Raw genomic sequence first — 20,757 nt, 5'->3', positions numbered from 1 at the left:
TTTCCTGTAAGATCGTAAAACTTCCATAGTGACTTTCCGTGCGCACGCATCTTCAAAACTACGTATCCGGCACTCCGGCAGCAGAGCAAAGGTCTGTGACAACAAACCGCTTTGACAGAATGCAACCAGCTACACATGCGTAATCTGTCGCTCATTGGTTAATTTTAACTTGGCGCTCCAAAAATCTGACTTCGCCTGCGCGATGTTGTCTCACTCTGTATCATTGGAATTTATATAATGTCTACTCACTTTGCTTACAGGAAAAGGGTCAATTCTTTATCTTATTAAAAATAGAACAATAAAAGCGATGACTTTAAATGACATGTTACAAATGACATTAATGACTGGAAGAACCGTTTTAGGAAAGCCATATTTCGCGAGGTTCACAAACGTCCCATTTTCACTAGAATTTAGAATTTGACGAAATTAAAAAAAAAGTAATTTTAGCTGAAATGCCACGTTTTTGTTCACATAAGATTTTCCGAATTGTGTTTCTAACCCATAGACTTAATAATTTGGAAAAGCAACGTCTTTGTAAGTTAAAGAAAAAATGCTGGTAATTCTTAAACTTATGTACTCCGCTCTTATATATTTAGGTTTCAAATTGCACACAAAATTTTACGTACCTTCAAAAAACTTGACGAGGCTTGAGTTAACGAGGTTCGAGTATACATATAAGTATACAAGTTTTACTTAACTGTGTTCTTCAAAATGTTGCATATGATTTTGAACTCATGATGCTGGTTCCTCGGCTCTTTTCTACAAATTCCCAAATAGTACATTTATGTCACGTAATAGCGGCGAATACATTGTTCAAATAATTTATCCTCAAAAAATATTAAAAGTTTTCCTTCAAATCGACAACGAATTGCTCATTGATTTCCCTAAATACTGTTAGAAAACTTCTGTTGAATTTAACTCAACAATTTATTCTATCCCACAGCCGAGTAATGAATATATTCGTTGACGATTTTTTTTGTGCTGGCCCTTATAAGTAAGTCAAGGTATCTACAAGACAAATTAAAGTAATTAAGGGATCCTTTAGAAAACGAGATCATCAAACGAAATTAATAGGTCGATATCCCCCAGAGTGTTTTTTTTTTGGGCTGGATTATACAAAATAGCATTATATATATAGTAACGGCACCGTAGATGACTCTTTTAGGCATAAATAATTGTTTTGTTTCGTTCGTAGTAGATTAATTATTGGTGTCCTTAGGGGCTAGAAACTTTGACCTTTTTACTAGTACGGTTCAAATTTAATTACAACGTTAAAAAATTCTTTGTTGACGAATTTTTTGCTTCTTGGCCAAACTTACAACAACTTACTAATATGGGTAATTTTAATTTTTGATTTATCGTTCCAAAATACACTGCCCGACAAAAAAACCCGGACACTTGAATATTTGTAAATTTAGGCTAAATGCTTAATAGTGTTACAACTTTTTTAACTTTTTTCTGTTTCCAGGCGTTCTAGAATAAAGTTATGTTTTCTATTAATGAATACATTAATGATTTGCTTTTTGGAATATTTTTTCGACCAGTTGCAGGTAATCATAAAAAATTCAAGTGTCCGAGTTTTTTTGTCTGGCAGCATATTTATCTGTATTACATTTCATTTTTGATTATAGATCATTGTGATTCACGTCACTGAGATCGTTACATGTATAAAAGCTTCATTTATCTTTCCTTTTTTGACTTTCCTAGGTAATATTTTCTGTATACTAAACGACAGCATATCAGTAGCAAACTTTGTAATATCTTTATTTAATTTTGCCTTTGTTGTTTCTATAACACTTTGAAGGTTTTCTTCTCATTTTTTAGCTAACACTTTCTTCTTGGCGATTCACTTTAACTTCTATGAAAGAATTAGAAGATTAATCCACATACAAATTCTTTTCGTTTTTTTTTTTTTTGTCTGGAGTAACTTTTTTCTCTCATTTCCACTGGCTTACCGGTGTGTTTCTACATTTTCGTGCACATTCTCTTCTGGAGTTCCATAGACATTAATTTTTTTGTTGTTGTTGAAATTGTTATATTGCAGCTCTTCATGGTGTTAGATTTTTATAAATTTTCTTAACGAAACTGTGGGATGTTATTTGTCTTGTTGCCCATTAATGTTACAAGCTCAATCAAGCTTCATCTTTTGTAAATACAGTAGGTGGACTTTATCGACATTCAAGTTTCACAGTATTGTGTGCCCAGGAGTATACTAGTTTTATGATTTTTCACCTTGCCAAACCTGTAATTTCCGAACAAAGAGCATCTTAAACTAATCCCACTAAAGATAAGCTGCTCTTGTTTAGGAGAAGCCTGCCAGCCAAATACAACAAAGAGCCGCTATTTTAGTTTGAGATTATTGAAATTTGCATTTAAAAAGCTCCGTTATTCGTTGACAAGACAATGAGGGAATCAAAGTTATGAAACCACTGTAAGTATTTCCTGGCACACTCTACAACTGTCTTTGGAAGGTTATACTTTTTCCGAGGTTTTCGCTGTCATTACAATAAGTGGCCCATTTTTAATGTCTTGAAGGGGGTGGCCTACATCTCCAAGTCTATAAAACATTGTTCTTTTTATGCACTGGCGGTACCTGTAAATATTTGAAATGTGCAAAGTATTATTTTAACTCACTAGGTGACTGTGAATAGACAGAACTTCCCTCGGCTCTGCAGTACAGTGGAATAAATACAGCCTCTTTGAAAAGTTATAAAATTTAATTTTAAGATTTTTTTGTTATTACATATACGTTAAAATAAAAGTTTGTGTGGACAGGTAAAGAAGCATGCTAAGCATAGTTTCAAGTGAGTTTTTCCAAAATATATTTTTTATCACGTCATCAACATTTTAGAAGGGCATGTATCACTTGCAATAGGTGCACTGTAATACTAATAGTAACATTATTTATTCACTAAGCACGACTGACATAAAAATAGAAGAAAGTTGGTGTAATTAAAAATTCCATTATATTCTTTTTAAACAAATAATGTTACCGTTGGCGGCTGTGACATTTTTTAAACAAATGACTAAGATGCTTAAATGTCAATTCAAATACTGTCATTCATGCCTTTGTCTGAGCCGATTGTGAATTATTGTCTAGCAAGGCAAGAACTCGCTCCTAATCTTCCCAAATGTGTTACAAACCACATTTCACACTGCTTACATTACAAACTAAAAAAAAAAAATATCAAGGTGGTTTCATAAATCGCAAATACATAAATATGTTATTTTAGATAAATAAAATAGTATTTAACAGTAAAATTTTGATTAGCGTTGTTATTCATATAAAATATGTATCTACATTTACACACTCGGATTTCTTGACAACTCTGTTTTTTTCCATTATCTTAATATATAGGTACACTTATATTCTTGTTTCTACAAATATGCAATTAGCTTTCTTTATTTTTTTTTCACAGTTTAACCTACATTCACTTTTGATTTATCTAGGTACATTTTGTTATTATAGGATAAGTCGGTGATTCATCTTTGTAAATAAATACCCTGTTATTCAAACTATACAACTTCTCCATTAGTCTTTTCACATGCTATTCAAACATAGTTCGATCAGTTTATGCAACATTTATCCTACTCGCAAAACCTTTTAGCGAGAATAGACACATGTTTCCTTTTGCATAATTTTAGATAATACAACAAAACTAGTATGCGCGTACGTTCCTACTGTTACATAATATAATATTTCGGATGGTTTGCTCTACCACACAGGATTTGGTAGATGCATTTTCGCAAATTCTGTTATTTTAGTGCAGACAAGCTTTAAAAATGTCCTTCTTTTTCAGTAACAAAAATGTCGCCTAGACCATCATTAATACCCGATATCGAGCCGCCTGCTCCCGTCGAAGAGAAGCCACCTGTAACGACGGCTCCTCCAACTCCTCCTGTAGCTAAGCCAGAGCCCGGTAAACCCCCAAGCAGAGCCGGAGCGTGCCGGGTGTGTCTGAAGGCTTTCAAACCCGACGATTTCAGCAGAACGTGTGCCGAATGCACACAGCGTGTATGCGAAGACTGCGCCAGCTACAGCAAACTCGCCGAAGACGAAGATCCTGCCAACTGGACTTGCAGCGTTTGTAGAAGGTTAAAAAATTACCATAAAGTTTTATTTGTTCATAGACTAGTTGTTGTTTTAAATATCAGTATAAATGAAAAACCCAAAAACCTATCGATGCATATCTATTGTTCAATTTAAAGGTAGCACGAAAAATAAAATCGAACTTTATAATAGGCATCAATCAAATACCTGTTTTTTTTTTGTGAAATAATGAACTTGCAGCCCATTATGACTTATATTTGATTTAATAATGGACACATCCGTAGATCCCGAATGTTGGAAAGTTGTAAGTTACATATTAAAAATTATCGACCGGTGGTGATTATGTCTAATTTTGGCAAGCTAAATATTTCAAATTATATCATTTAACACTGTTTACATTCATATTATGCCTGTCATATTAAATTGTCGATACGGCTTTATGGACGCCAGGTCTAGCTGCACTAATTTAACCAAATTCACACCATTGGTGTCCAGTGCCTTGAATAGAAAGAAAAAACAAGCTAATGTGATATTCACGGAGCTTTCAAAAGCTTTTGACACTGTAAACCACAAAATTTTGTTATATAAAGAGAATTTACGCTTCGTCGGTTTGTGTAATAATTTGATTTCACTATTTAAACCAATTTTAGTGGATGAACATTTATACATATATAAATGTTTATCTGGCGTTTGTCAAAATTCACATCTAGGATTTCCTTTATTATTAATCTTGATTAAGGATATTGTTGCATATTTTAGTCCTGCTTGCTATGTGTTTATGTACACGCATAAATTGAAAATAGTGAGAATTATTAAAGATGTCGATGATTGTCTTAAAAAAAAAGTTGCTATTGAACATTACCACGTGTTGCGTTGTCATTCTTAAGACAACCGAACGATTGGGTATGTTTTCACATTCTGGCGTTGGTAGATGCACGGATTTCGTTCAAAATATCAGAAATGGAACTTGTCAAGTTTTCTCTTATGATTTCTTGTGTTTCCTGCGCCCTATGGGCTCGAAACTACCTAGAAATTTTCAAGTTTTAGACAGAAAACATATTTTTGTAGAAGTTTTGAACTATATTTCCACTTGCTTTGACAAAAAAATTGTATACACTTGCGATATACAGAATCAACTAATTTTGCAAAAAAGGATATGGGTATATTTTCCGTGTTTTGGATATAGAGAATCTTTAAAGATCTTTAAAGATTCATCCTTAACTCAAGTCATCTTAAATAACTTAACTGTTGTTTTATTCTGAAAAAATCCAAAAACTGGCATTTTTTTAGAGGGACACATACAGGGTGGCTATGACGGCTACTAAAACAAATGCTAATGACAAATTTATAAAAAACAGTTTTAATAAATCCAAAGCAATATAAATAGTCTCTCATATATCAAAATAAATCCCTTTCTACTCAAGATATACCCACATATCCCCTGACCAATTTAATGAATTCTTTACAAATGTTCCTCCCTAAATCAGAATTAGAGCCTGTTGGTATTATATCGATGCAGTTAATCAAATACAGTTCGTGAAGATATGGAAAGGATTGAAAATACTACAAGTAAAGAAAGCCATCTTTGGTCTGAAGATTAAGTTATTAATTAAACTTGTTGGTTACAGACATATGATTCCATCGATAATAGTCAAACCGTTTCCACCACTTTTCCAAACTATTTAATAACAACGCCATATCCATTTTTAAAAAAGCTGATGCTAACAAAATTAGCAATTATAAACCAATACACTCTCGAAAATTTGAAAAACTGTTCTTACAATAAAATGTTAGTTACCTATTGCAATTTACTAATTTCAATTCACTAATATGTAATTTTGGCATTCTTTTTATTTAAGCAAAACATTTGATTGCAATTTACACGAGTTATTATTACGCAAACTAATTTTATAATTTTAATCCTAACAGGGTAAAATTTCTTTTCAAAAATTTAACAAAAAATAGAAAGCTTCGAGGAATTATATCTTCAGAAATGTATATAAAATACAGCGTTTCCCAAAGTTTTAAGACATATTTCCATTTAATTTATTTGAATGACCTTTCGCAGCACCTCCAAAATTTTATTTTCACACAATACCTGCAGTATACTGATTATAGTACTGTAATCAAAATTAAACCAAGCTTAGAAGCAACATAGAACACAAAAAAAGGGTTTCTGACAAATCAGTTAGTAGTTTTAAATGATAATAAATCGTGATGTTCACTTTAAAACATGTAAACAAGATTATGTAAAAAGTACTAAATTTTTAGGATCGCTGTAGATCAGGAAATATAACCAAATATACCTTTTAAGAAATTTACCCAATAATCTGTCACCAAACGTACTGACAACAGCTTCCTTTGCAGTAAATCAAGATCACTTACAGCGCGGTGTGCTAATCTGAGCCCACTCACCAATTAAATTGTTCAAAATACAGTGTCCTTTATTTATTTTTACATAAATTACATGATCCAGAAAATAACGCTATACAAAACTATAAGCTTTTATCACGATTATAACACTATAACACACCTAAATAGCATCTGAAAATTCTATTATTTTTTTAAATTTTTTAAAGAACTTTTTGGGCTGGTCTAAACTTTGAGGCCGAAAAGGTTTTTTTTTTGGCTGAGGTACACACAAAAATAATTGGTTATGTAAGTGATTTTGAGGTTAGAAAATATTTCTTCGTTGTTGGAGGAAAAGTCCTGCAGATCTGATAAAAACCAAAGTGCTACTTTGGTAAACTACTAAGTAAAAAAATTGGTACTGTCATGTTTGATAACGACATTCAGTTAGTGGAGTTCAAATAACCACGCTTTCAGCCCTGTTATTCAAAAAAATATTGGTCAAAAACACAAGGCCAAGGACGCAAAAGTAAATTTTCATCATCTGAGTACAAAGAAGTGACAAATCAGTCTAAAAAGTGACAACTGACTACAAAAAAGTAATTTTGAGATTTTACTACAAAAAAGTTACACTTCATGAACGTGATTGCGGACGTAGAAGAACTAGATTTGTAACGATCTCCTAAAATAGTAATTTATGTACCAATGTCGCAAAGAGCTTTTTTTTGCCCATCTGAAGTTTGAGCCCGTAGTTTAATTCGTAGTTAAATTTGAAAAAATATGAAGATGAAACATTATTTTAATGAAAAACAACATAAAATTTAAAAATGTAAAAGTATTGAACAATAATTTAACATTAATACTTAATAAACTTTGTTTCGTAGGACTGCAGATATTTACGTTTTTGAGGTTAGAAAACTGTTGCTTTTCTTGTTGGACCAAAGCCCTGAAGGATTTGCCACAAAATCGGAAGTCTAGTTTGCCTTTCAATTAAGAGAATGTATTGTAGGTAAGCAGAGAAAAATGTTGTGTCTCAGTGGGATTCGAACCCTACGCCTCTCGCTCTCCGGGCAAGCATCCTAACCGCTTATCTTTCTCTGCTTACTGACGTGTTATTGTGCCGCCACAGTATAAAAAAGGCTATTTTACGACAAACATTTGGGAACCAATCTCATCTCACTTCATACATTTTTAAAATATTCAATGCCTCTTGCTTCATCTCTTGCTCATCTTATTGTTAAGGTAATTTGAAGGGATATAAAAAGAATTCCGTTGGCTAAAGATGCTAAATGTAAGGTAAACACACAAGGACTCCGAAGAAAGGTCAGCAGATACGAGACTTCAGTTCAAAAAAAATTATTTTGACAGTTCAGTCCCAAAAAGTAAGACTTTACGGCCCCAAATCGAGTGGAGTAGCTCTTTTTATGTTGGTCGCCTAAAAATCATTTTTTAGATCCAAATTGTCTGGTAACTCTGAGGATTTTTCATTTTTTTTGTTGCGAAATCAAAACGCTAAAATTAAATTTATTTGTTATTTGTAAACCTGAATACTACGCGAAAGTAAAAAATACAAGCCTGTGGCGATTTTGACATTCTCCGGCCTTTTTTTTTTATATTGGGGGGTCCTTTGGGCGCCAGCTGGGTAGTTAACCCAACAAGGAAAGGGACGAACGGACAACAGACTAATTTTCAGTAACTTTATATTAACAAACGCCCTTCGCGAAATGGTACCACCTCTACGATCTTACATGCTAAGTACTTTCCGCAAATTTACGTAAGCTCTTTCCTGGTGAAGCACTTCGGAGCGATTCTCTTATGTTCAAAGCTCCCCTAGGAGATGTTACCATAGTATGGGACAGCAACGATGGAGACGGCAACCAACCACGAATCGATGGGTATGGGACAGTGACGATGGAGACGGCAACCAACCACGAATCGACGGCACCCGTACAAAGAACCTAGTTCCTCCTTCTATTTAAATATTCTAGGCCAAATAGGGACTCACCTAGCTGTTCTTGGTTCCTTATTTTGCCAAAATCTCGATTTTCACAGCAATTCACTTCGCTCAAAAAACGCTCTTCACCTCCTCTTTTTCTCGCCGCCCGTAAAAACCGACCCCACTCTTCCGCGACCTTGCTCACCGAGCGCGCTTAGATTTAAAAATCGTTACACCCCCTCAAGTTACCAAAAAAAAATTTATTTTTTTTTAAGAAATGAACATAAATCGAAACTAAATAAAAATAATCCAAAATAAGTAGAAATATAATCCATAGTACTCTTGCAGTGAAAATATAAAGGTCACAATCAGGTTTGTTTCGAAAAATCCAAATTAGGTTTCGGGTATACCCAGTCAAAATCGGGAAAATTTAAAAGAAACTTCTACATTCAGTCCACCATGCGCTATCTTTCACGAGATCATCCACACTTCTCCTATCACTCCATCTCATACACACTTATTTCTAAACGTCACAATCGGGAAATACTTATTAAGCGTCATCACATGGCTTCAAATCTTTTACATGCCAGCGTCCTATATCTTTGCCAGATTCGTCGGCGAGTTGATACACCAAAGGAGACACTTTCTTTGTTATGACACATTCGATGAATCTTGGAGCTAATTTAGACGAAAACTTCTTAGAGGCGTCAGACAAAACGTAATTTCGTTTCCATACACGATCACCTGCATGATACACATCAGCTTTTCGACGTCTCAAATTATAAGAATGGCAATTCTTCTGGTAGGCTTCTTTTAGTTTCTTTGTCACCTCCTTATAAATTCGGTCCAGGTTTCCTCTCTTAGAGAGATATTGAGCGACATTCTCTTTATTAAGATCCCAGGAAGTAAAATCAGAAGGGACTTTACCATAAAACTCACCGCTGGAGGGAACATATCGGCCAAAATTTATAAATGTAGGGCTCAATCCGGTGGATTCATGCACTGCTGTTCGCAAAGCGAAGCCGATTTTGGGTAATTCAGAGCCCCAATGCCGATGATCTTTACCTCGCAAATAAGATCTAATTGCGGCTCCTGCAACTCGATTCACGCGCTCAACGCTATTCACTTGTGGATGGTGGCTTGCATTAATCCAAATTTTTGATCCATACTCAGATGCAAATCGTCGAAACTCATGGGATGTAAATTGCGTTCCATTATCACACGTCCAAATTTGAGGTGCTCCATAAACAAGTACGACTTCATTCTCTAAGTAAGAGATAATGCTTTTATGATCTGCCTTACGCAGCGGATGAAGAAGGATATATTTGGAAAAATAATCTGAAACCATCAGAATATAACAATGTCCTTTAACTGAACGAGGGAGAGGACCTAGAAGATCTACAGAAACAATCTGCCACGGACACCAAACTTTTTTTGATGACCCCATCAAACCAGGAACAGACATAGACGACATTTTTTGGGCAGCACAAACCTTACATTTCCTGACGTATCTTTTGATGTCGGCCCGCATTCGTGGCCAATAGTACAGTTCTTGAACACGACAAAATGTTTTAAACACACCCAAATGAGAAGCAGTCGGGACATCATGACAACTCTCTAAGACCGCATTCCTACGATGCTTAGGAACCACGACTTTCCACGCCGGAACCAGGTCATTGATTTGGGACAACTCCGGGAGGTGTTTATATAACGTGCCGTTTTCAACGCGCCAGTCTGCAAACTGCGTAGGTTTCGACGTAACGTCCTCGATCATTCCACGGTACCAGAGATCCTTTAAATTATCTTCCGCGTCAAAGTGCAACAAACAAACTTGGGGATTCTCTATTGGCGACCGGCTTAACGCATCAGGCACTACATTGGAAGCTCCTTTACGATGTTCTAAATAAAAATCAAACTGCTGAAGTTTAACAGCCCACCTCGCAAGTCTCCCACTCGGTTCCTTCAGATTATGCAGCCAAAGCAGGCTATAATGGTCTATCACCACCTTGAATTTAACACCTTCCACGTAGGGTCGAAACTTATCTATTGCAAATAGAACAGCCAGAAGTTCTTTCTCCGTTACTGTGTACTTCCTTTCAGCATTGGTTAAAGTACGGCTAGCAAACGCAATAACAACCTCTTTACCCTCAACATCCTCTTGACTTAGAACGCAGCCTAAACCTAAATCCGAAGCGTCGCACTGGATGGTGAAAAGTTTCTTGAAATTCGGAGCTGCCAGAACGGGCGCCTTAACTAACTCTTCCTTAATCTGTGTAAAGGATCTCTCGGCTTCCTCTGACCAAATAATCCGGTTGGCTTTCCGTTTTCCTTTTATAAGTCCGGACACAGGTGCCGTGAGTGCCGAAAAGTTAGGGATGAACCTTCTATACCAACCTACTAAACCAAGGAACCGCTTAACTTGTGTCACAGTTTCAGGTCTTGGAAACTCTAACATAGCCGAAACTTTATCCGGATCTGTACGCAGACCATCTTTATCTAACAAAAACCCTAGATATCGCAAAGAATCCCGACAAAATTTACACTTATCCAGGTTTATAGTCAAGTTAGCGTCCTTCAACCGTTTATAAACTTCTCCAAGTATATCTAAGTGTTCTTGAAATGTAGGGGTGGCAATTATAACATCGTCCAAATAGACAAATACAAAAGGCTCTAGAGAAGGTCCAAAGATCGTATCCATCAAGCGTTGCATAGTCTGAGCTGCATTACTGAGACCAAACGGTAATACGTTGAATTCAAATAAGCCTCGAGATGGCACAACAAATGCAGTTTTCTCGCACGAAGAAGGGTGCAAAGGAATCTGCCAAAACGCTGACTTAAGATCAATGCTAGAAAGATACTTCGCTCCTGTCAACATATTTAAAATATAATCAACTCTTGGCAAGGGGTAAGCATCTGGTTTTGTAACTGAATTGAGCTTTCTGCCATCGAAGCAAAAACGCTTCTCACCATTAGGCTTGTTCACGAGCAATACAGGAGAAGCCCATGGACTGGAAGATGACTGGACCACGCCTAACTTCAGCATTTGATCTAGTTCCTTGCATAAGTGCTCCAACATGTAAGGCGAAAAATTGTGATGCCTCTGCTTGATTGGGGTGGCATCTCCAGTATCAATATGATGCACCATCTTTGAAGTACGGCCTAACTTTGTTCCTTCCTCCCATGACAGTTCCTGAAATCTGGCAAGGACTTGATTAAATGCTTCCCGTTCGGAAACAGATAAATCCAACAGCGATTGAACTTGGGTATTGTCAGAGATCTCTGGCAGTTTATTATGTTGCAACAGCGACAAAGATGAACCGTCCCTATCGACACAATACATATTTTTACGGTAATTCACCTCTAATCCAAACTGACGACAAAAGTCAACACCAAGAATGAAGCTGTGTTTAAGCGATGGAACTAACCACACCTTTACTAGACCGAAATGACCATCAACTACAACTGGAAGAATAACGTAACCTGCTACTTCCTGTGGCTTTCCTTCAGCTGTATCTATATTGGGTAACGGAGGATCGTGAACTGTCAGGTTGAATTTTTTCACCCACTGGATACCATCCTGGCCAAAAACTGAATTGGTCGCGCCACTGTCGAGCAAACCCGTAATGGAAACACCCAAGACTTGAACGGTTATGTATGGCCTGTTATCATTTTCACGTTTTGCTAACAACGTTTCTAGCCAAGCAAAATTATTTTCAGCGTCTGACTTCATACCGATGGGCTTACGACTATGACAAAAAATAGACTGATTAGAATGATGACAGGAAGTTAACGGACACCCTCGCCTAGACGATGAAGATCGATGATAGTTATTTTGAGTAGGGGAGTATTTGGCACTGACTCTCTTTTTATTATTAAAGATGCTAGATAATCTATTGGACTCGCTATGAGAATTGGAAGGACGGCCGTAAAAATCTTCAACAACTCTCAACCGGTGTTTCCACTCTTTGGAAGGGCAGCCACCAAATTCACACGACAGGGAGTGCCGACCGACTCTCACTCTCTGTCGACGAACTAGTTTTTTGAACAAGAGGGGCAGTTTGGCCTAATAAAACCTGGTCTACCACATCCTCTGCAAATTGGACGTTGGCGACGACTTGGACAGTTGCGTGAAATGTGTCCCGTTTTTCTACAATTATAACAGGTAATGTCTGAAACTGCGGCGACGCTGGCACGACGTGAGCTGTTAGAAGGACCTGCATGTGGAGCTTCAGCTAAGTTATATGCCAAATCAGGTTCTAGCAAGGCAACAGAGCGTCTAGGTGGTGGTTGAAATCGCCTTTGTTGCTCGAAAGAACTTTCTAGAGTACGGCAAATGTCTGCTAACTGACGAACACACTGAATGGACATTAGTGCTAAGTGATCTTGAAATGCTGGCAATAAATTTCTTCTTATGGTCTTAAGCTGAACATCCTCTGTAGGAACTTCTGATAACCGACCAAATAAATTCTGCATATAAGCGATATATATCGTTACTCGTTCTTGTTGTCCCTGAGTACGGTTTCGAATCTCTCTCCATAGGTCATCATCAAAGTCCGAAGGAAGAAAATCTCTTCTCAACGCAGCGACTAATTCCTCCCAGGAATTAATTGAACCCCGTACAGATCGGTACCAAACTAAAGCTTGCCCTTGGAATAAGTCCACAGCAGATCTAAATAATTCTTCTTTTGATGTACCGCGTGCAATCCTTAGCTCCTCAATTCTCTGTAAGAATGAACTGACTGACTCCTGGGTCGATCTACCGTCATAAACAATACCCCATTTGTACACAGGCATACTTTTTACCGTCTCCACAGCTCTCGACGAATTGTCTGTCCTACCTACAGTCCTTACAACTCTGTCAACATCGCTGACCTGCTCCATTATTTGTAAGCGCATCTCCTCCAAGGACTCTACTAGAATAAGATTATCCTCCTTGTACGCCTTCTGGTCATCCTTATCTTCACCGACCTCGAATCGACGAATGCGACCCATCAAATGGTTGACCTTGGTTTGAATTCGTTTGTCCATATCCGTATTTATCCCGTCATACACACTTAACATTGTGCGTAGTTCCGCGATGCTCTGGTCCACCTCTGCCTTTTCTAAATCAAAATCGAAATTAGGTGTACTATATTGTAAATTCGGCCTGTTCATGTCCTCTCGTAACTTCCTTCGAAGATATCTTCTTTTGGTATCATGATCGAGCCGTTCCGGGTTGGCGGTTCCTCTTATTTTTAATTCATGGTTAAGCTCCGACGCTTTCAAATAATTTGTTTCCATATCAAAAATCGAATTCATTTTGAATCAGTAATCGAGTACTCCAAAAAGACGGGAAACTTAAATGAATTACTATTAGAGTACTATACTGACATACAAAAATGACTCAGTTGTCCGTCCTAAGGATAAGGATGGGTAAGTAAAAATTAGAAACCCCCACTCTATAGCAAACAATAAATAAATATGACAAAAGCGCTGCTATAGCCCCACGTGTTTGGGCGCCAAATTTATATGTGGCGATTTTGACATTCTCCGGCCTTTTTTTTTATATTGGGGGGTCCTTTGGGCGCCAGCTGGGTAGTTAACCCAACAAGGAAAGGGACGAACGGACAACAGACTAATTTTCAGTAACTTTATATTAACAAACGCCCTTCGCGAAATGGTACCACCTCTACGATCTTACATGCTAAGTACTTTCCGCAAATTTACGTAAGCTCTTTCCTGGTGAAGCACTTCGGAGCGATTCTCTTATGTTCAAAGCTCCCCTAGGAGATGTTACCATAGTATGGGACAGCAACGATGGAGACGGCAACCAACCACGAATCGATGGGTATGGGACAGTGACGATGGAGACGGCAACCAACCACGAATCGACGGCACCCGTACAAAGAACCTAGTTCCTCCTTCTATTTAAATATTCTAGGCCAAATAGGGACTCACCTAGCTGTTCTTGGTTCCTTATTTTGCCAAAATCTCGATTTTCACAGCAATTCACTTCGCTCAAAAAACGCTCTTCACCTCCTCTTTTTCTCGCCGCCCGTAAAAACCGACCCCACTCTTCCGCGACCTTGCTCACCGAGCGCGCTTAGATTTAAAAATCGTTACAAGCCCTAGTTACGTTTTGCAACACATTTTCGTATATTAATAGTAATTAACGACTTTTTTCATAAATTACAAATAAACACTCAATCCCTCTTACCTTTTAAAATTTTGGAATGGCCTCAAGCGGGCAACGTGCCAAGATCAAGACTGACATCAAAAGGAGTCCTCCTTGCATAACTCAGTCAATCCGGCTTTAAAAAATAGGCAAGTGGCCTGTCAAACTTTTTAAAAAAGTAATGATAGATCTACTCACTTTAGGAACGTTGATGACCTAACGAGGTGGAATAAGGATGCAATTATTTTTTCATTTAATTTCGTAACCATGACTGAGAAAAAGTTGGTGGTTTCATTAATAATTTTTTGCAGTAACATTGATAATAAAAAAAATAATGAAGAGAAAAATCAAAAAGTTAGAGATGAAAAAATAATTCTTGTTATTTCTATCCTACAAAAAAAATGCTTCTGAGCATTTTTTAGAGCATTTCCTCCGAAACGATTACGCTTTACTTTCTTTTATGATTCGTCAACGTTGCCAGGGTAGGGAAGCTTTAGGTTTAAATTGATTGCTGCTGTACTTGGAAAATGTATTCCTTATGAAAACTGTGTGATACGAATGGTTAAAACTTCTATAATAAAATTTTGAACCGAAACAAATCCAAAATGTATAAAATGTGAACTCTTCAGAAAAAATCATTAGTAGAACTTTTCTTCCTAAATAATCCAAATCTACTGCGTTTGAAAACTAACTGAATTTTAATGCATTTAATCTTGATTTCTATCGTTTCACCGTTCATCCAAACTTTACTAAATTTTTTTATCAAATGTTTGGTTGACATTCAATATTCAGATTCTAAAAACATAATACAAGTTCAATCGTTTCAACAAATCTATTTTAATTTATACGATTCCGTGAACATTACTGGAAAATTCTAATAATCAAACTCCTTCTTGAAGGAGTTTTTTGGTGAACTGCTTGTTTTTCTGTTTAATAATGAAGTATGATATCTGTTGAATGGTTAAATTGTTTACTGTAAACTAAACAGTCCAAATATTTTTAATTGTCAGCGGAAACTCATTTTGTCTTCACTCAATTTATCATGCAACAACACCAACCCACAGAAAAGCACTGGACGTTCAAACGTTCTCTGTTTCATGAAAATAAAATTGTACTATGCGCTTTAATAGGAATACTCATGTATTCTTTCCCAGGCCTGTGGTTTCAATGTTATTGCTAAACAGCCTGTGGCTCGTGTTTTTTTTTTCTATTAGTTTGATTTGATTTCATTCATTTACAGATTAACACGTTAAAATAAATGTTTTATCTGCAGTTTAAAACAACGTAATACAAACTGCAGCATGTGTACAGAAATAAGTCACGATTTTTAATTCGGGTTTATAAGAACTTTTCTAAAAATTACAGGCCATTGTGAAACAGCTGGGGCAAGTTGTTAACATTTTATATTACTTCTGTTAACAAAATGATACCCACAAGCAACTTAATCTCATTAAGTTTGTGTAGATTTTATGTCGAGGGAGAACACTTTTAAACAAATATCCCTCGAGCATTGATAAATAACTTATAATTTTACCACAAATTCTATTTTTTGGTAACACCAGTGCTTTCAAGACTAAGATGAACCGGCTTCGTTATTCTGAATATCTTTGGAGTACTGGTACTAAATATATGTGATTGTTACATTGCTTTAAATTAAATTTTATTCGCACTTTATAAAACACTACTGTAAAATGATCCTGAACTTTTATTTTCCTTCGTTATTACCTTTCAGCTTCTAAGCTAGGCATTTACTTTGAATGAAGGCAGAAAATATTTTATTGATTTTAAATCTTATTTCGTTGCTTTAGAGAACGGAATTTAATTTCCTGGTAGTTTGTTTGGGTATTTTTCTGATATTTCATGATAAGTAATATAAAGCTTAAACAGTGATTATTGACTTACGCCAGTTGAAATTTAGAAGGAAACATTCTTCGAACTGCCTATCCTTTACAGCAAGTGCACAGTATGACAGCTTTCTTCCAGGACGTTGTTCTGAAGATACACTGAACCGTAATTTCCAAAAAAAGTTTCTTCGGTCAATATTTCTTTAAAATGTTGAAAAATGTTGAAGAAGAAATAAACCACGTCATTTTATTTATCGTTTACAGTTTTCCAGTGTTTGAAAATTTTGGACATTCTGAATAAAAAATTAAATGAACATATCTGCCAAAAATCAATGTTGATGAAATTTTGTTAATCAATTGAAGTTTCCGGAGAAAATAATAACGATAATGATGCAGATAATTTGGCTAAAAATTGTATTACAGTCTGTTTATTGCTATGAAATACGTCAGTGTTACTACTATTCGAGTCATTCAAATTTTTGTCCAAATTTAACTGGCAATTTGCGTATCGACAGAGAAGCAATACATTTGTTAGCAATATCATAAAAAGTGTAGTTAAAATAGAAACATTGTATAACGTCTGTAGTTACAGACTGTTATAATAATGCATTACATTGCTTTTCACTTAAAAAAAGAAACATATTTTCTGTCTTCATAGATACTTACATTATTGTACAAAAACAATTTACAGTACTGTGTATATGCTCAATTATATGCCAAAGACAATCAATAAAATTTCAATTTCTTGACAATATTTTGCTATTAAGTAGGCACTATATTGTAAGTTTACAGTTCTGTTGAAATTCGGTTTTCTGTAACAAATAATTCTTAACAAAACAAGTTAACCTGACTCAACCAAACAGTAATACAAAAACTATAGATGAAAGACATGTGGACAAAATGTCTAGCTTTTTAATAAAAATTCTGGTGTAGATAATTTTGCTAGAATAAAGAATCCCTAAAGAGTTATTCTAAACCTCATCGATCCAGTGCAGGGAATATGAAAGAAGCTGAAAGTTTGTTGCTTACAGTTTGACGAATGCAGAGCTGTGTTGCAACAAATCTGTCTTTATCCAGCACAAAGCTACAAGTTGCTGTTGCTTGTGTAGCTGACTGATATTAATTCAGCAAAAACTCAAAAGGGATTCCTTTATGAACATGAGCAGGAGAAAGACGGCAGATTATGTAATATAATTTCCATTAAGAAAGACTGCTATTAAATTTGTTATTTTTTTTATTACTTTTTTTTTAAATAACGATTAATTTATATTGAGATAAAATGTTGGAAAATTCTTCACAAAAATGATATTACAAAATTTCTGTTGTTTAAATTAAATGAAATCATTTTTGATATGTGGGCCAACTTCCCTGGGACGGGACTCGTAGGTACTTATTTTGGTCTTTATTTTTAATTTAAGACAGATAAGTTACTGGAATCGTCTAGTAAAATAACCAGTGAAGCAAGTGTTATATTACGCAAATAGTTTGATTTATATCGAATGTGAAGCCACTTTCCATGTCGAATAACTCCTATAAGCTTGGAATCGACCGGAGAAAATGGCGCTGCAAACTTCTTTCTTTAACTTCATTTGAAAATTACTTCATTATTAAGACCAAAAGAAAAATAAGACCTTTACCTTTATTCTTATAATTTACATTTTTATTACTGATTTATTATTCCATAATTTAAATGGATGCTTCATGCAACTCAAATTAGTGAATTAATTCAAAATAACCATTTTGCAATATTTATAACTTTATAATTACTAACTTGTTCACTAAAAACTCATTACAGTGTACTGTTAATATTTATATTAACACTGCGATCCTTCATAATCAAACTAAAACAAAGTAAACAGTTTTTCACGCTTTATTAAATTAATTTTAAATTAAAATACATTTCGTTTGCCTACTGAACTATTTATGTCAAAATTTATATTTGTTATTTATTTATCAACTGATAATGTAGTTCGATTGATGTGAAGAGTATTTTAAGTTACGCTGGAATAACGTATCTATTTTTAAGCCGCAGGAAGTTATTGCCCTTTAACCACGTTAAAAACCCCTGTGAAGTTTGCGGGAGTTTAATCATGTGATTGATTAGCTTGTTGTAAAGCTGAGGGTTGGATTAACATATTTGCTGTTGTAGGAAATTGCAATCAAGAGCGGCATTGGCTCAAGACTCATCGGAGAGTTTGTTGGACGTTCCTATACAAGAATTACAGAGAAGGCATTCCGAAGCGAGGTTAGGCTCAGGGGGTGGCTTACCGACGGGGATGGGGAGCGGTTTAGCCCCACCTCGTAGTCCGGAACTTAGAAGGCACTCGGATGTGTCCCCTGCTTCGCTCAAGGAACTGGAAAAGGTAAATGTAATTCCATAATGGACTGTTATTCTTCCGTACTTACATGGATTTTCATACTTGTATCCAACCAAGTCAGTCAGTAATATCGGCTTCAAAAACAACGAAAAACAAACTCACTCACAGTAGCTTTAATGTTTAATAGTAAATAAAATTGTTTTAACGCTAAACGAGAAACTCACAAAGAGGTTTTTTGTTATTCAATAGAGTTTACCTTTTACTAAAGTCCCTTTTAACCAAAGATTGATTGGATTCCATTTGTTACCCGACTTATTGTTGAGACAATCGTTTCTATGTTAAAACAAAAATTTATGGTTAAAATAGTCCATAGTTGTGAAACTATCTTAAAGGACGTTTGGCATATTTTAGTGAAAACTTTTATCGCTTAGAGGTCGCCGGCTATAACAAGTTTTCCCCTTTTCCCTCTCTTTGATCTTCCGGTCAAAGAGTATATGTTCTTCAAAACATGATTCCCATGTGTGACACATAAAATCGACTCTTGAATTTGTTTTCAGAAGCAACAAAGGATGCGGTAAATTTATAAGACTTTTAATATTAACAGAGCGTCTAATCCAAGTTTGAACATATGAAATTAACATGGGGAATTGGTTTTTATTTTATAATATCTTCCTAGATCACTTGAAAGCTATTATTATATATCACTGATTTAAAAATCGTGTTTTATAATTAGCGCCGATTTGTCGTTCCATCTCAATTCGACGAAGGCGTCCTTGGACTAGCCATGGAAAAAGGAAATGTTAAAGTGGATTTAGAAATTATTCCTCGATTCTCACTCAGAAATCACTGAACAACTCAAATTGACTTATTTTATCCAGTGTGATGATTATTATAGGACAAATTAAACGGAATAAATGTACAAATTGGTGTTGGGTCCAGCACATGAATCCCCCCACGAAACTCCTGGTCGTAGTGCGCGACCCCATCACAGGAGCCATCTCCGACCAGAGCTGTTCAAACTACTACTTGAAATAGTGTTCAAGTAAAGTTCCAAGCAAGAATATTTCAAGTATCAAGTACTTTTCAGATGTACTTGAAGTACAAGCCAAGTACATTACTTCAAGTACTTACGAGTACTTGAAATACTGGAGGGATACTTCAAGTACTTATAAATACTTGAAGTACTAAAAATGCTTCAAGCACTTTCTAATTATTTGAAATACTGCGGAATTAGATTACTTTTTCGGTTTTCTTAAATAAGCTTAATATATTTTAGAACTGAATTTTTTAATACTCAGAAATTAAGTATACAATAATCCATATTGCGCCACATAAAAAATTGTATAAGCATCAACTGAAATTGCAGAATGGTAGCTTACTTATTAATAATACTATGTTATAAACAATATTCTTTTGGGCCACTGACCAATCTGAATTATAAACAACCTACTGCTTAAACATGTATACTTTTTTTTGTTACTATAATGCATTCGATAAGATTAATTTTTTTAGAATTATAACCTGAAAAGAACCGCCGTCTCAAAATATACACCTAATAATTGCTAAGGACAAAAACATCATCAAACGTCGTTCATTAACGTCTATTACTGTAAATAAAATAAAAAAATGGCATCGTCATCTAAAAATGCTCGACGAACTTTAAAGTCAGGCAAACAATCTAATTCCCGATATCTGGTTGGTTATGTCCCAGTCCATTTGCCGGGAAAAAGTACACCAGACCCAATAGATGACCAAATTACAAAAGAATCTAACGGTAACGTTTATGGGTTTAGGCTGTACTCGACATTCGGCTCTGTCCTTGTATTATACATACCCAAATTCAGAAACTGAGAAAACAACTCAACGGTGACTATGTGTAAACACATAATTTAAACAATATTCTACATTATCAAGTATTGCACAGACTTTCTGTATTTTGGGGACGTAAAAAGTACGTAAAATAAAGTATAAACTGAGGGACTTACGGTATGAAATTTTATACTTTGAGTACTTGAAGTATCTAAATGTACTTGAAGTACTGAGTGAAGTACTTGAAGTAAAGTACTTGGCAAAATCAAGTAATAAATCCAAGTACATTACACAAG

The 20,757-nt window shown here is 35.5% G+C and overlaps 1 protein-coding gene across 4 annotated transcripts in view; it reads left to right on the top strand.

The window, feature by feature from the left end:
• Nucleotides 1-20,757, top strand: part of Fife (fife) — a 295,802-nt gene that overhangs the window by 142,258 nt on the left and 132,787 nt on the right. For all 4 annotated transcript variants that reach the window (XM_064064184.1, XM_064064183.1, XM_064064185.1 and 1 more), the window contains 2 exons: nt 3,801-4,095; nt 18,484-18,697. In XM_064064184.1, coding sequence (XP_063920254.1) covers nt 3,801-4,095; nt 18,484-18,697 — 509 coding nt within the window. The remainder of the gene's footprint in view (nt 1-3,800; nt 4,096-18,483; nt 18,698-20,757) is intronic.

This window comes from Zophobas morio, unplaced genomic scaffold, assembly GCF_036711695.1.
Source record: "Zophobas morio isolate AGI-343-1 ecotype UQ-CSIRO unplaced genomic scaffold, CSIRO_AGI_Zmor_V1 ptg000024l, whole genome shotgun sequence".
Lineage (NCBI taxonomy): Eukaryota > Metazoa > Arthropoda > Insecta > Coleoptera > Tenebrionidae > Zophobas > Zophobas morio.
The sequence above is the reverse complement of the archived record's forward strand: the minus strand, read 5'-3'. Positions and strand labels throughout refer to the sequence as shown.